General features: G+C 48.9%; 1 protein-coding gene across 1 annotated transcript in view; it reads right to left on the reverse strand.

The window, feature by feature from the left end:
• Positions 1–15,127, reverse strand: part of MGAT4D (MGAT4 family member D) — a 707,335-nt gene that overhangs the window by 163,887 nt on the left and 528,321 nt on the right. The window contains exon 8 of the mRNA XM_078676855.1: positions 8,257–8,371. Within this exon, the coding sequence (XP_078532981.1) occupies positions 8,257–8,371 (115 nt within the window). The remainder of the gene's footprint in view (positions 1–8,256; positions 8,372–15,127) is intronic.

Consider the following 15,127-nt stretch of genomic DNA (forward strand, 5'->3'; position numbering starts at 1 on the left):
GGGGTTGAGGGTGAGGGGTTGAGGGTGAGGGGTTGAGGGTGAGTGAGGGTGAGTGAGGGTGAGTGAGGGTGAGGGGTTGAGGGTGAGTGAGGGTGAGTGAGGGTGAGTGAGGGTGAGTGAGGGTGAGGGGTTGAGGGTGAGTGAGGGTGAGGGGTTGAGGGTGAGTGAGGGTGAGTGAGGGTAAGTGAGGGTGAGTGAGGGTGAGTGAGGGTGAGTGAGGGTGAGTGAGGGTGAGTGAGGGTGAGTGAAGGTGAGGGTGAGTGAGGGTGAGGGGTTGAGGGTGAGGGGTTGAGGGTGAGGGGTTGAGGGTGAGGGGTTGAGGGTGAGTGAGGGTGAGTGAGGGTGAGTGAGGGTGAGTGAGGGTGAGGGGTTGAGGGTGAGTGAGGGTGAGGGTGAGTGAGGGTGAGGGGTTGAGGGTGAGTGAGGGTGAGGGTGAGTCAGGGTGAGTGAGGGGTTGAGGGTGAGTGAGGGTGAGTGAGGGGTTGAGGGTGAGTGAGGGGTTGAGGGTGAGTGAGGGTGAGTGAGGGTGAGGGTGAGTGAGGGTGAGGGTGAGTGAGGGTGAGTGTGAGTGAGGGTGAGGGTGAGTGAGGGTGAGGGTGAGTGAGGGTGGGTGAGTGAGGGTGAGGGTGGGTGAGTGAGGGTGAGTGAGGGTGAGTGAGGGTGAGGGGTTGAGGGTGAGTGAGGGTGAGTGAGGGTGAGTGAGGGTGAGGGGTTGAGGGTGAGTGAGGGTGAGGGGTTGAGGGTGAGTGAGGGTGAGTGAGGGTGAGTGAGGGTAAGTGAGGGTGAGTTAGGGTAAGTGAGGGTGAGTGAGGGTGAGTGAGGGTGAGTGAGGGTGAGTGAGGGTGAGTGAGGGTGAGTGAGGGTGAGGGTGAGTGAGGGTGAGGGGTTGAGGGTGAGTGAGGGCGAGGGTGAGTGAGGGTGAGGGGTTGAGGGTGAGTGAGGGTGAGTCAGGGTGAGTGAGGGGTTGAGGGTGAGTGAGGGTGAGGGTGAGTGAGGGTGAGTGAGGGTGAGGGTGAGTGAGGGTGAGGGTGAGTGAGGGTGAGTGTGAGTGAGGGTGAGGGTGAGTGAGGGTGAGGGTGAGTGAGGGTGGGTGAGTGAGGGTGAGGGTGGGTGAGTGAGGGTGAGTGAGGGTGAGGGGTTGAGGGTGAGTGAGGGTGAGTGAGGGTGAGTGAGGGTGAGTGAGGGTGAGGGGTTGAGGGTGAGTGAGGGTGAGGGGTTGAGGGTGAGTGAGGGTGAGTGAGGGTGAGTGAGGGTAAGTGAGGGTGAGTTAGGGTAAGTGAGGGTGAGTGAGGGTGAGTGAGGGTGAGTGAGGGTGAGTGAGGGTGAGTGAGGGTGAGTGAGGGTGAGGGTGAGTGAGGGTGAGGGGTTGAGGGTGAGTGAGGGCGAGGGTGAGTGAGGGTGAGGGGTTGAGGGTGAGTGAGGGTGAGTCAGGGTGAGTGAGGGGTTGAGGGTGAGTGAGGGTGAGGGTGAGTGAGGGTGAGGGTGAGTGAGGGTGAGTGTGAGTGAGGGTGAGGGTGAGTGAGGGTGAGGGTGAGTGAGGGTGGGTGAGGGTGAGTGAGGGTGGGTGAGGGTGAGTGAGGGTGAGGGTGGGTGAGGGTGAGTGAGGGTGAGGGTGAGTGAGGGTGAGTGAGGGTGAGTGAGGGTGAGGGGTTGAGGGTGAGTGAGGGTGAGTGAGGGTGAGGGGTTGAGGGTGAGTGAGGGTGAGTGAGGGTGAGGGGTTGAGGGTGAGTGAGGGTGAGTCAGGGTGAGTGAGGGGTTGAGGGTGAGTCAGGGTGAGTGAGGGGTTGAGGGTGAGTGAGGGGTTGAGGGTGAGTGAGGGTGAGTGAGGGTGAGTGAGGGTGAGTGAGGGTGAGGGGTTGAGGGTGAGTGAGGGTGAGTGAGGGTGAGTGAGGGTGAGGGGTTGAGGGTGAGTGAGGGTGAGGGGTTGAGGGTGAGTGAGGGTGAGTGAGGGTGAGTGAGGGTAAGTGAGGGTTAGTGAGGGTAAGTGAGGGTGAGTGAGGGTGAGTGAGGGTGAGTGAGGGTGAGTGAGGGTGAGTGAGGGTGAGTGAGGGTGAGTGAGGGTGAGGGTGAGTGAGGGTGAGGGGTTGAGGGTGAGGGGTTGAGGGTGAGGGGTTGAGGGTGAGGGGTTGAGGGTGAGTGAGGGTGAGTGAGGGTGAGGGGTTGAGGGTGAGTGAGGGTGAGGGTGAGTGAGGGTGAGGGGTTGAGGGTGAGTGAGGGTGAGGGTGAGTCAGGGTGAGTGAGGGGCTGAGGGTGAGTCAGGGTGAGTGAGGGGTTGAGGGTGAGTGAGGGGTTGAGGGTGAGTGAGGGTGAGGGTGAGTGAGGGTGAGGGTGAGTGAGGGTGAGGGTGAGTGAGGGTGAGTGAGGGTGAGGGTGAGTGAGGGTGGGTGAGGGTGAGTGAGGGTGAAGGTGGGTGAGGGTGAGTGAGGGTGAGTGAGGGTGAGGGTGAGTGAGGGTGAGTGAGGGTGAGTGAGGGTGAGTGAGGGTGAGTGAGGGTGGGTGAGGGTGGGTGAGGGTGAGGGTGAGTGAGGGTGAGTGAGGGTGAGTGAGGGTGAGGGTGGGTGAGGGTGAGTGAGGGTGAGTGAGGGTGAGTGAGGGTGAGTGAGGGTGAGTGAGGGTGAGGGTGAGTGAGGGTGGGTGAGGGTGAGTGAGGGTGAGTGAGGGTGAGTGAGCGGGAGTGAGGGTGAGTGAGGGTGAGGGGTTGAGGGGTTGAGGGTGAGTGAGTGTGAGGGTGAGTGAGGGTGAGGGGTTGAGGGTGAGGGGTTGAGGGTGAGTGAGGGTGAGTGAGGGTGAGTGAGGGTGAGGGGTTGAGGGTGAGGGGTTGAGGGTGAGTGAGGGTGAGTGAGGGTGAGGGGTTGAGGGTAAGTGAGGGTGAGGGTGAGTGAGGGTGAGTGGTTGAGGGTGGGTGAGGGTGAGTGAGGGTGAGGGGTTGAGGGTGAGTGAGGGTGAGGGTGAGTGAGGGTGAGGGTGAGTGAGGGTGAGGGGTTGAGGGTGAGTGAGGGTGAGGGGTTGAGGGTGAGTGAGGGTGAGGGGTTGAGGGTGAGGGGTTGAGGGTGAGGCATCCTGATTGTGATACAAAAAAACCATAGTGATGTACTAGTGAACGCCACGCACCTGAGTGCACAATGAAACCAGACTGATGTACTAGTGAGAATAATAGGACATGACGGGATGCTGGTAGCGGGCCACATTGAGTTAAGATGGCACTGACCCATGACCAGGTTTTAAGATGGCGGATGAGGGCCCCTTGTTCGGTTCTGCAGGGGTGACGAGTTTAAAACTCCCCACTTCCCTGTTGCTCCAAGGGAGACCTGGTTCACTAAATTCAAAATTGTACCACTATATTACGAGGAAGTTGACAAAAATAACACAAAGAAATATACAAACAGCGTCTTTCAGTGATATCACAGGACAGTCAGACGGCCTGACCTCTGACCCGCGCCCTCCCGGACACGTGGCTCTTGGCTTCACGTTCGTAGCCCGCGGCCGATAAAGAGTTAAAAAAAAAATCAAAATATATATATATGGGCAACACATTGTGTCCAAATGGGTGCCAATGAGTTCCAGATGTGAGAAGCTGCGCTCCCAACCCCTGGCTGCTCCTAAATAAAGGAAAGTATTCCTGCAATTCAGCTGCAGCCGCCGCTGCCAAGAACAACTCCCAGATAGGGTGGGGAGAGTGTTAGGGAACACGGGGGGGGGCTGCAGAGACGCGTCTGTGAGTGGAGACAGAGAGAGAACGAGACAGCGGGCAGAATGAGAGTGGAGATAGGTAGAGCATGGGGGGGGGCGAGGGGTGAGGTTAAAAAGCACGTGAGATGTGTGAACCCGTGAAGGGGCTAGGGTAGAAGGGTGTTCTGGGGATATCGGGGTTGGGGGCGGGGGAATCTCGCGGGTGCAAAGTTGAAACTGCATAGCTGTGTGTGTGCAGGGGGAGGCTGAAGTATGGAGTAAGGGTGAGGGGGGGGTGGGGGTGGGGGGTGTCAGATCCATGGGATAGCGGAGAAGGGAGCGTGAGAACAGGAGCATAGAGGAAAAGGGGTGAAAAGCATTGCTGGTGAGAAGTTATGGGAAAACACAGGCGGGGGAGGGAAGTGAATGGCAGGGCCCGAGAGTGCAGGAGGGGTCACACAAGTGTGAGAAACAAAGGAACGCAGCTAAAGCTAGAGGCGATCCTGTGTGTGAGAGGAGCGGGTTGTAGTGAATCGTTGACCAACGAGAAGCGGAAAGGAGAGAGAAAAGGAGAGAGAGAAACAGATGGTCGAGAGGAGAGAGAGAACCCGAAGGGAGATGAACTCTACACACAAGGGAGAAGCTTAAGAGAGAGAAATCATTGCAAGATTGGAGGAGGAGAGGGAAACAGGAGACGAGGGAACCTATAGCGGCGCCACTGGCATGCGCTGACATCAATTCTCTTTTTTTCCTCACCACTAGACATGGATCCAAATATCCCTCTTATCCCTTTGAGACTCCGATTACCTCTTCAAATTGTAAAACAGACGGAGGGCATTGCTGTGGGGAGGGGGTGTAGGAGAAATGCACACGGCGGGCAGGGGAGGGGGCGGAGCGGGGAGAGCGGCATGTGGGTGTGAAGAAGCCGGGGCCTTTGAAGTGAAGCTAAGCTTCACTTCAAAAGGTGTCGGAGGAATGCGGCTGAGGGAACAGACGGCGATTGCGGCTGAGGGAACTGATGTGCACGCGCTTTTAAGCTCAATGCACATGCGCATTGAGCTTAAAAGTCACGGGCACTGCAAGGAATCGCCACGATTCCTTGCTTGTTAGTTAAAGAGTGGTTAAGCCGCAATAGTCTCGCAAGCTCGATGCGCATGCGCATCGACAGGCGAGACCTAAAAATGACTACTCTATACACGTAGAAGAATTGGTGCCATACTAATTAATAATTTACAGTCTACTGTGATCCGGCTTGTACCTCACCGGTTAAACTGCGCGTTTGTAGTACAACATAAACGTCAGGATTGTGCAAGACTGATTACGTGCACACCCTCAGGATATGTTGGCCTATCGTCCTGCTAGCCAACAGTGCACCATCCGCAGCCCCAAACCTTATAGGGTGACAAATGTGTGTGCAACCTCAGAACATGACAACACTGACTCCCCAAGGAAATGCTGGTAACTGGTCTCAAACCTTTTCACTTGAACTCTCATGCACACCCAAAGAAAACACACACGAAATACTCAGCAAGGCATTTCAATATTTATTGAAGCCATGCGATTCTTGTATAAAATAAGTGTGCTGCAATTATTAGTAGACTAAAACAGATTAGCATAATTAGCAATATAAGAAGAGTGGAAAGGATGAGCAATTCCAGCATTGTGCTAAGACGTGAATACATATACATGATGTGAATAGTGTACCTCTACCTAGCGCTCCTTAACCTGGTCTTGCCTAAGGTAGGTTATCTATCAAACCACTCCCGATGGACTAACTCCTCATTATTTGCAGTTAAGTGTCATCATTCTGTCCGTATTGGTTTAGAGCAGGACATCCCTCATGTCGGCAAACCGGAATGAGCTGAGCTGGAATTCCGGCATGTGGTGACCTCACAGTGTGAGATGAGTACTACTCTCCCCAAACAAGGAAGTGGTTCTGTTTAAATAACAAAGAGCACCCATGCGGCCATGTCGCAACCTCTGTTCGGGCAAAATTATTTATACCAATTGGATAGCATTGTCGTCTATCGGTCAATAACTACATTTCCGCAGGTAACTTTATATCTTGTACTGAATGTTCAAGGTGTCGTGATAGTGTGCCTACGAAGTAGAAATGTAAGCAATGCCAATTCTGAGAATGTTATCCTGCATTATCATGTATGCAAATGTATCTCAAAGGTCATTGTGTGTACAGAGAAGGAAACTTAAGAAACATGAGCACGTAAATGATGGTGTTCATTACCGGTCCTATCCTGACCATGTGACACTACCTTAATCGTTTCCTTCTGGACTGCGAATTGGATTTAGAAAGTGCTCAAAAAGGAAACTAAAAAGTTACTTACTCGGGGTATCCAGTATGAGTAAATTTTAAAAAAAAAGAGAAAAGCATGAATGTGCCAGAATTAATATCAGCCATACAGGGAAAAACGCCACAATCAATTGGTAAAGATGTACCCTTGAGAGATTAGACACGGACTGCCCACAATCAGGAATGGGGAAGTATTGAAGCTGATAGAGGAGTGACAGTTTCGATAATTCAATCAACCAGTCATTTTTAAAGCGCAGCACAGTCCCCCCTAAGGGTATTTGGGCACTGAGGGTGTCGTTTCTCAGTCAAAAAGTCAGGTCTTGAGTAACTTCCTAAAGTCCGCCAGGGAGGGTGCTGTCGTAAGGTGGGGGGAGCAGGTTGTTCCAGGTCTTGGCGGCAATGTAGGAGAAAGAGCAGCCACCGCACTGGCTTTGTCGGATGCAGGGGGTGTGAGGAAGGGGAATGGGGCAAGCTATTTGAGGGCTGATGGAAGTTCAGTCAGTGGTTGATGTAGGATGGTCCTTGGTCGTGCAGAACTTTGTAGGCATGAGTGAGGATCCTGAACTGGCATCTCATCTGAATGGGGAGTGAGTGGAGGTTTCTGAGGTGTGGAGTCATGTGAGTCCGTTTGAGGAGGTCCTTAATGAGTCTGGCTGTGGCATTTTGTATGGTCTAGAGTCTTTTGGAGGAGCTGGGTGGGGATTCCAGCATAGAAAGCATTGCCATAGTCGATGCGGCTGGTGACGAGGGCCTATGTGACAGATTTTTTGGCATTGATTGGGACCTATCTGAATATTGTGCTGAGCATGCGGAGGATGTTGAAGCAGAAGCAGGCGACTGTGCTGACTTGTCGTTTCATGGTCAGCTGGATAAGCTGTTTCCCGTATTGTAAAGTAATCAGAATAGGAACTCTTCAAAGCGGATAAATTATTGCAGCTTTTGTATGACCTGAAGTGTGATGAATAGTGGTTCTGCAGGAGGTCTGAACCAGAAGGGTGATCGCTAAAGCTGGAGGCAATGCCTGCTCCACACGTGGCAATCCAAGAGGGACCGCAAGCATCAGCCTCGCATTGCAGTCAGTATCTGAATGAAGAGGCGGAATCGCTCTTCCTTAAAACACCAACGGTGCCTAAAGCGGGATTGAAACGCATGCATTCCAGGGGTACGAGAAGGGTCAAGCACACACAGTATATAACATTTTTTGTACCTCCTATTGCCCTTCCTTTCCTTTTTTTGATGTTGAAAACAAGCCTTATTTTGATGTTTATGTCATGCAATTGCTTATAGGTTTGTGCTTCTATGGCATTATGTCAGTGGCATCTTTAATAAAAACCACAATTACTTTTTTTTAAACTTTATGCGTTGCAGTGGTGAAAAACTAATTTAAGTCTTTTTCACTCCCAGGACATGTAAACTTAAAGACACTTGCCCACCTTTTTTAAATACACTGCTCCCTGCCCTCTGGGCTGCTTAGGGCCTAATCTAGAGGCGGTTTCCATGTAACAGAAATTAAGGTTTAAACCTGGCAAAAGTTTTATCTTGCCAAGTAAAAATGGCAGTTTAAAACTGAACACACAGGCTGCAATGGCAGACCTGCGAAATGTTTTCAAGGCTACTTATGTGGGTGGCACAATTATTACTGTAAGCCTACTAGTAGTATTTAGTTTGCAGGCCCTGGATGCCTGAAATACACATTAGGGACGTGTACGTAAATAGCTGTGCCAACTAGATGTTAGCCAATGTTACCCCTTTAAAGACATAAGCACAAGCACTTTAGCACTGGTTTGTAGTGGTAAAAAGTGTAGAGTCCTAAAACCAGCAAAAACTAAGACAGCAAAAACAGGAGGCTTGAAAGAAAAAAACTGGGGAAAAACACGCCAATGATAACAGGTCAAATAAATGGGTTAGCCACTAATTTTGACAAAGGTCTGCATTTACCACACTCTAGCCAACACCTAAAAGAAACAACACAACCACCAAGAAGGGACTGATTGACTTGGCATTCTCCCATGGGACTACCAATTGGATCGATACTGCAATTCAGCAAGTTGTGAATAACTGCGGCAGCTCTTTCTCTCCTTGCAAAATACAAAGTGCTAAAGGGCCTCCTTGCATTAGGAGAATATTAACGTTTCTAAATTAAAGCACCTGTCACGCTGATCAAAATGAAGAGAATACTTATCAAGCATAAGGATTTTCTTTTAGATGTAAATGAATCCAAAGAACAAAATAATACCATATAACAATACATTAATAAACAGGAACGAATTTTAGCTTACCTATAAAACCGAGCTGCGAAAATTCTAGAAAAAGCCACTCGTCAGACGGCTGCTGCAGAGCAAAGGTTTTTATTGACTGGAAATACTGAGGTTTGGCTACAATGTCGTCTTCTAGCTGTAAAGTGGAGACACGTGATATGAGCAAAAACGAAAAAAGACAGTACCTAGTAATGCAAAACATTTCCTAGAGTGCTTTGCTTTACATTTTAAAAAGCAGGCTACAAATTATTGAGAATGTAAGAATATTTGCAAATCCTTAAAACGCCTCGTACCCAAAAGAGGGAGGAAAATAGAACCGGAGAATATGTATGATCACGAGTGGTGCACTAGATAATGAAATGGGGTGGAGGGAGCATGGGCTTCTTTTCAAACCTGCCCTTCTACATTAGAACCAGTTGGAGCAATTCACCTCTTGCTTTATGAAAAAAAAAGTGGTTTCGAAGCTTCCTGTACGGACAATAGTAAGACCTCAAGCATAACCCTGGCTGCACCTTCCTTTTGTGCAGCTCCTTTTGCTTACACACATATTGAACTTTACTTTCATATAGGTTGACAAAAAAACTATAGAAAAAAAATCCAACATTTACACAAATTAATGAGAAACTAAAGTTTTGTTATCAATGCATATCCAAAGGGACAAATGCTAAAATCAGCAATGGCAAATTACCTCAGGTAAGAAAACATTTCGATGCCAGAATAATGGTACAATTCAATATGGTGCCATGCCAGGTAGTTCTCATTTGCTAAATAAAGGTTAATATTGTTATTCCACATTATGAAAGTTAAGAAGCTTATTACATGCAAGCATGAGGACACGCATATTTGCTACAGTGCTTTTATAGGTTCCTCACATGTGCCTCAGGTAGGTACACCTTGCCATGACAGTATCATAATACCCATTAGGTCGATATTTCCATGGCAGTATTACAATGCCCCTGTTAGGTGCACTTCCATGCCATATTCTTCACATTTCCGTCTGCTAGGTGCACATTTCCATTCCAAAAGTGTTGCCTCCAGAATAACAGTGGTGTGGGAGCAGGAGGTAGATGTCCCATTTTCCTTTGGTCCTCTCCATTTCTATAGCCTTGCGTTGTATCTTCATCTTTGCCATGCATTCTCCTCTTAGTATTATGTCCCCTGCTGTACAGCCATAGTGACTGTGACGTAATTAGCATGCTGGTGTGTACATGGTTTGAGAGAGTGTCAGTTGAATGTGTGAACTGAGCAGCAAGGATGCTGATCCCGGTGGGACTTCCTTCATATCTACTTTACCTGTAACCTGTGACTCCTACCTCAAGAATAAACCTGACCCTATGATCACCCTATTACTGGCTACCCTGCATCTTCATTTACCACAATGGCAATGAGCGGAGAAAGGATCTAGAGTGAAGACTTCAGCGCTACTGCAGGAACAAGAGAGAAGATATTGTAACTAAAGGGCAATTGAACCAATACAAGAAACTAAGAGAAACTAATAATGAAGAGGTCATGGAAAATGTGCCTGTAGCCCCACCGGTGTCTATTTCTATCATGCAGTCCACAGACCAGGTCATTTAAACAAGGGTACAGCTGACTGAAGGTGCGGCTACTGAGTTACCATCACTTTTGCGCCTACAGAACATCTTTAAAGCCCGCCCCTTCCATGGAACTCTGTCATTCTCTTAATAACTATTTCATTCAGAAAATAGCCACTATCAAGGCCAATATCCCCCCCTCCCCAACTTTTGTGGACCCCCAGTGCCCCCCTCCCAAGGGACTACTCACCACCCTCCCCCCTCTGACCAAGGAATCTCTCACCTCCATAATACCCCTTGTCAAATCTGGCTCCCCATTAGATCCCTGTCCTGCTCATATTCTCCGTCATATTTTTACCACTTGTCCAGACCCCCCCCTTCACTTCCTCAACAGTTCTCTTTCCCAAGGCGTGGCACCTAACCCACTCAAATCAGCGGTAATTGTACCTTTTTTGAAAAAGCCGGGCGCGGACCCCTCTACCCCTGCCAATTTCCGTCCCATCTCCCTCCTGCCATTTCTGGCAAAGGTGCTCGAGCGCCATGTCACCTGCGCTCTGAGCTCCTTTGTAGAGAAGCACGGAGCACTCGCCCCCCGCCAAGCCGGATTCTGCCCCGCACACTCCACGGAGTCCGTAGTCCTCTCGGTCCTGGACAACCTCAGGGAGGGAATGGACACCAACCAGCCCCAGGCTTTGGTCCTCCTCGATCTCTCAGCCGCTTTTGACACGGTGGATCATACCATCTTACTTTCCCGTGTCGAGGCGGCGGGGATCGGGGGCACCGCACTGGTCTGGTTATCCTCCTTCCTGAGGGACCGCACCCAGGCAGTTCGCCTGGGTGACTTTACTGCGGACGTTCGGAAAGTTCAGTGCGAGGTCCCCCAAGGCTCTTCCCTTTCCCCTCTTTTGTTTAACCTTTATATTGCCCCTCTTATTTTCTCACTGCAACAAATGGAGGTCGCCGTGTTTAATTATGCGGACGACCTCCAGCTTCTCTTTAATCTGTCTTCTTCTCCTTCTTCTGTTCTTAATTTCCAATCTATTATGATTCACATCCGGGACTGGATGAACCACAACCATCTGAAACTCAACCCAGACAAGACTGAGCTGGTGTTGACGGGTGGTTCATCCAGCCCCTGGTCTTCTTCATTTTGGCCCCCCTCCCTAGGTTCTCCTCCTACCCCCCCTACCTCAGTCAAAACATTAGGCATTAAACTTAATTCTCAACTCACCCTTTACTCCCAGGTTAGCTCTGTAGTTTCTTCGTCTTTCCTTGCACTGCGTACTATACGCAGGGTGTCCCGTTTCTTTACTTTCGCTGCCCTCAAATTAATCACCCTGGCTATGGTTGTCTCCCGCCTGGATTACGGCAACGCCCTATATGCAGGTATACCTGCATATAGCCTACGGCTTCTGCAGCAAATCCAAAACCAGGCGGCGCGCCTGGTGTTCAAACTCCCGAAGTCCCACCACACCACTCCCCTCCTAAAGTCTCTCCATTGGCTCCCTGTTCGTGCCCGTGTCCAGTTTAAGCTTGCCTCCATTGTCTTTCAAGCTCGACTGGGCACGGCACCGGCTTTCATCTCATCTGAGATCACCCCTTACGTTCCCACCAGGGAACTACGTTCATCCACCCTGTCCCTTCTTACAGTCCCTCGGTTCCGGAGAAAGAAATGGGGAGGTTCGAAATTTGCGACCCTTGCCCCCCTCCTCTGGAACTCCCTGCCTCTTGAGCTTAGAGCCTTAAACCTATACCCACAATTCCGAAAGCAGCTCAAGGCTCATCTTTTCACAAAGTCCTTCAACTGATCCACTAGCAGTTTGTCTCTCCTTCCCCCCAGATCTTCTGTTACTTGTAGCGCCATGAAACCGCTGGTGTACGTGCGCTTTATAAATAATTTTAAATTCAAATTCAAATACAAAGACTTGCACTATCTGTCCTGCTAAGGAAAAGTGCAGGGAACATTTCAAGCTAAACTTACAGCTCCTGGCAACATTCACATGTCCTGTCTGCGTTTATCTGAAACGTATTATTGACTTTTGTGGATTCCTACGTCTTTCAGATTCATTTGCCAAATGGACTCTGTATTCATCTATGTCTGCATGGACAGCAGTGATGCAACAATTGAATAGCTGAAAAAAAGTAGGCGATTTGTGATCCAATGTGCCATGGAGATGGGGGGGTCAGTGAGTGGAGGGGCGCGGTCAAAGATGTGGCTAAAAAGAGTAAAATGTTCTGCAGCTATTTCATTATTTTCCTTGTAACGTTAATGAAAATTAAATGTAAGTTAACTAATCTGTAGAAAATGTACTCTTTAGGGTTCTGAAACCTCTGTTGGCTAATTTTTTTATTTTTTATTTATTTAAGAGGTTTTATATAGCGCTGGCTGGACCCAGGAGTATCAGAGCGCTTTACAAGGTGTTTCCATACAGGTACAGTGTGTATAAGCACAGACAATGGAATAATAAAAGAGCAAGTCCACATAGGATACATGACATCTAGATAAAAAAGTAAAAACAATTGCTAGACACTATGAGTCATACAAAATAGCGATCACAGTTTGGCGGGAAGCCTCACTTAGGTATACAAAAAAACATGCAAGAGAACTGACGGTCATGAGGAGGGGAGGTAAGGTGATCAGATAGAAGGAAAGGGAGTTGGCCAGGCGGGTGGTCACAAGTCATATGCAGAGCAGATAGGTGGGGTGATGCAGAGGGGCGAGGCTACCAGGGAGGGATTAGAAACCCCAGTATTTATTAAGGAGAAGAAGTTTGAGTTCTTTTTTGAAGCTGGGGTAGGACTGGTTACAGCGGAGGTCTTTAGGGAGGGCATTCCAAATAAGTGGGGCATTGCCTGAAAAGGAGCGTGACTGAGTGGAATTCTTTTTCTGAAGGGGGGGGATAAGTAGGAGGGTGTTGGAGCTTCTCAGTGATTGCGTGCAGCCTGCTTTGGTCAGTTTATTGGAGAGGTATGTCGGTGTGTTTTGGTGGAGGATTTTGTGCGTAATGCAGGCGGTTTTATATGTGGATCTACCTTCAATGGGGAGCCATTTAAGGGATTTAAGGGCGGGAGAGATGTGGTCAAATCGTTTACAGTCCGTGATAAGCCTAGCCGCGAGGTTGAGCACAGATTTAAGAGGTGCCAGGTGGGTTTTGGAATTCCGGTGAGGATGGCATTGCCGTAATCAATGCGCGATATAGCAAGCGATTGGACTGCCAGTTTAAAGTCATCAATTGGGATGAAGGGCTTAATTTTCTAAAGGTTACAGAGGGTAAGGAGGGCTCCTTTGGCAGAGTTGTTGATGTGAACGTTGAGTGTTAGGCGGTTGTCAAGGGAGATGCCCAAGGATTTGACTGAGGTGGCTAGGGACAGGGAGCAGTTGAGGGCGTTAAGGTCTGTGATCCACTTTTGAATGGGGAGCTGGTTGTTTTTTGGGGAGAAAAGAATAATTTCAGTTTTTTTGGGGTTAAGTTTGAGATGGTTCGAGTGGAACCAGGCTTGAATTTTGATGAGGGTGTTGTTGAGGTGGAGGATGTCAGCATGGGTTTTTATCTTATGGTAGAGTTGTGTATCGTCAGCGTAGAGGTGATAGTTAATCCCTGCTTGTTTGAGAATGAGGGTGAGAGGTTCCATGAAGAGGTTAAAGAGAGAGGGAGATAGTATGGATCCTTGTGGAACTCCTAGAGAGATGGGGGAGGGGTTCGAAAGGCAATTGTGGATTTTAATTTGCTGAGCGCGGTGCTGCAGGTATGAGACAAACCAATTATGAGTCATGCCATTAAGGTCGAATCGTTCTTTAAGGACTTTGAGAAGAACAGAGTGGTTAACGGTATCGAACGCTGCGGAGAGATCGAGGAGGATCAGTAGGCTAGATTCGCCATTGTCGAGGGAGTGGTGAATGTCATCTATAATGTTAAGCATGGCGGTTTCGGTGCTGCAGCCTTTCCTGAAGCCAGATTGAAGAGGGTCAAGTAAGTTAAAAAGTTCAATGTGTCTGTCAAGCTGAAAAAGGACACATTTTTCAAGGGCTTTCGAGAGGAGGGGCAAGTTGGAGATAGGACGGAGGTTGTTGAGGTCATTAGGGCCAGCCATAGGGTTTTTAAGAATGGGGGTGATTTGTCCCAGTTGAAGGGAGGTGGGGACACAGCCGGTGGCTAGGGAGGTGTTAATGATCGAGGTCCAGGCAGGTGTGATGATATGTTTGAGGTTTTGGACAAGTTTAGAAGGGAGGGGGTCTTTAGTGTGGGAGGAGGGTTTAAGTTTTGCAATGATGTCAAAGACATCTCTTTCAGTGACTGGCTGGAAATTATGCCAAGCGGCGTTATTTTTAGGGTGAGTGTTGGGGGGATTAGAATCTTGGAGAGTGGAGGGAAACGGGGGGAGTGAGATCAGTATTATGGAGGGTCGTGGAGGGGGCCGGTGGGAGTGGGCAGGAAGCAGGTGCGGTAGGGGGGATGTGTAGTATGGAGGTAGGGGTCAGAGTCGGCAGGAAGGATTGCTCTATTTTTGTAATTTTTTCAGAGAAAAAGAGGGCTATTTCTTCGCATCTGGTCGTCGAGGCCATAAGTACAGGCGGAGCAGCTGAGGTTTGATTGCGAACAATGTTGAACAGTTCTATGGGTCTGTTTTTGGCTTGGTCAAGTTGTGTTCTGAAAAAGGATGCTTTTAGTTTAAGGATGTGTTTTTTGTAAGAGGATCTTGCAAGTCTGAGGCGAGCTAGGTGCAAGGGGGAAGGGTGCAGTCTCCATGTTCTTTCAGTCTGTCTCAGTGAGCGTCTTTCATTGTTAAGCTCCGTATTAAACCATGATTTGGAAGGGACGGTTCTTTGGTTTTTGAGCTTAAGCGGGGCCAGGAGGTCTAGGATTTCAGTAATTTGATGTTTCTAATGTGATCGATCACTGCTGATATCTATGTGTGACAACAGAATTGAATCCTAGATGGCGCAGTGAGAAATAGTTGCCTTTGTATTTATAGCGCTAAGAGGTTGCAGCCAGCAAGAAAGCGCTATAAATATGCAAGCCAATATTTATATCTATATATTTTATGTTGAGTAGAGCCACTGGTGGAATTGTGCGATTCTGTGACAGCTGCATTTTTCACATAATTGTGGATTTCCAACATTTTTCACCTCGTCCATCATCTGCTACATAATCTGCAGATGATAAACAAAATTATTTCTAGTTCAAACAGATCAAAAGTTACGAAAAACGTTGTGACACACGTTCCTAATGCAGTGGAATGCTATTGTCTCTAAAGTTGACTGATTATTTTCAGTTGCCTACTTCTGTATTTGGTTATTAAACTGGAAAAGTTAAGGTAAAATCTTTCCCCATATAGTGTTACCATAACCACCCCCC

The sequence above is a fragment of the Lissotriton helveticus genome, chromosome 2_1 (assembly GCF_964261635.1).
Source record: "Lissotriton helveticus chromosome 2_1, aLisHel1.1, whole genome shotgun sequence".
In the NCBI taxonomy this organism is placed as follows: domain Eukaryota; kingdom Metazoa; phylum Chordata; class Amphibia; order Caudata; family Salamandridae; genus Lissotriton; species Lissotriton helveticus.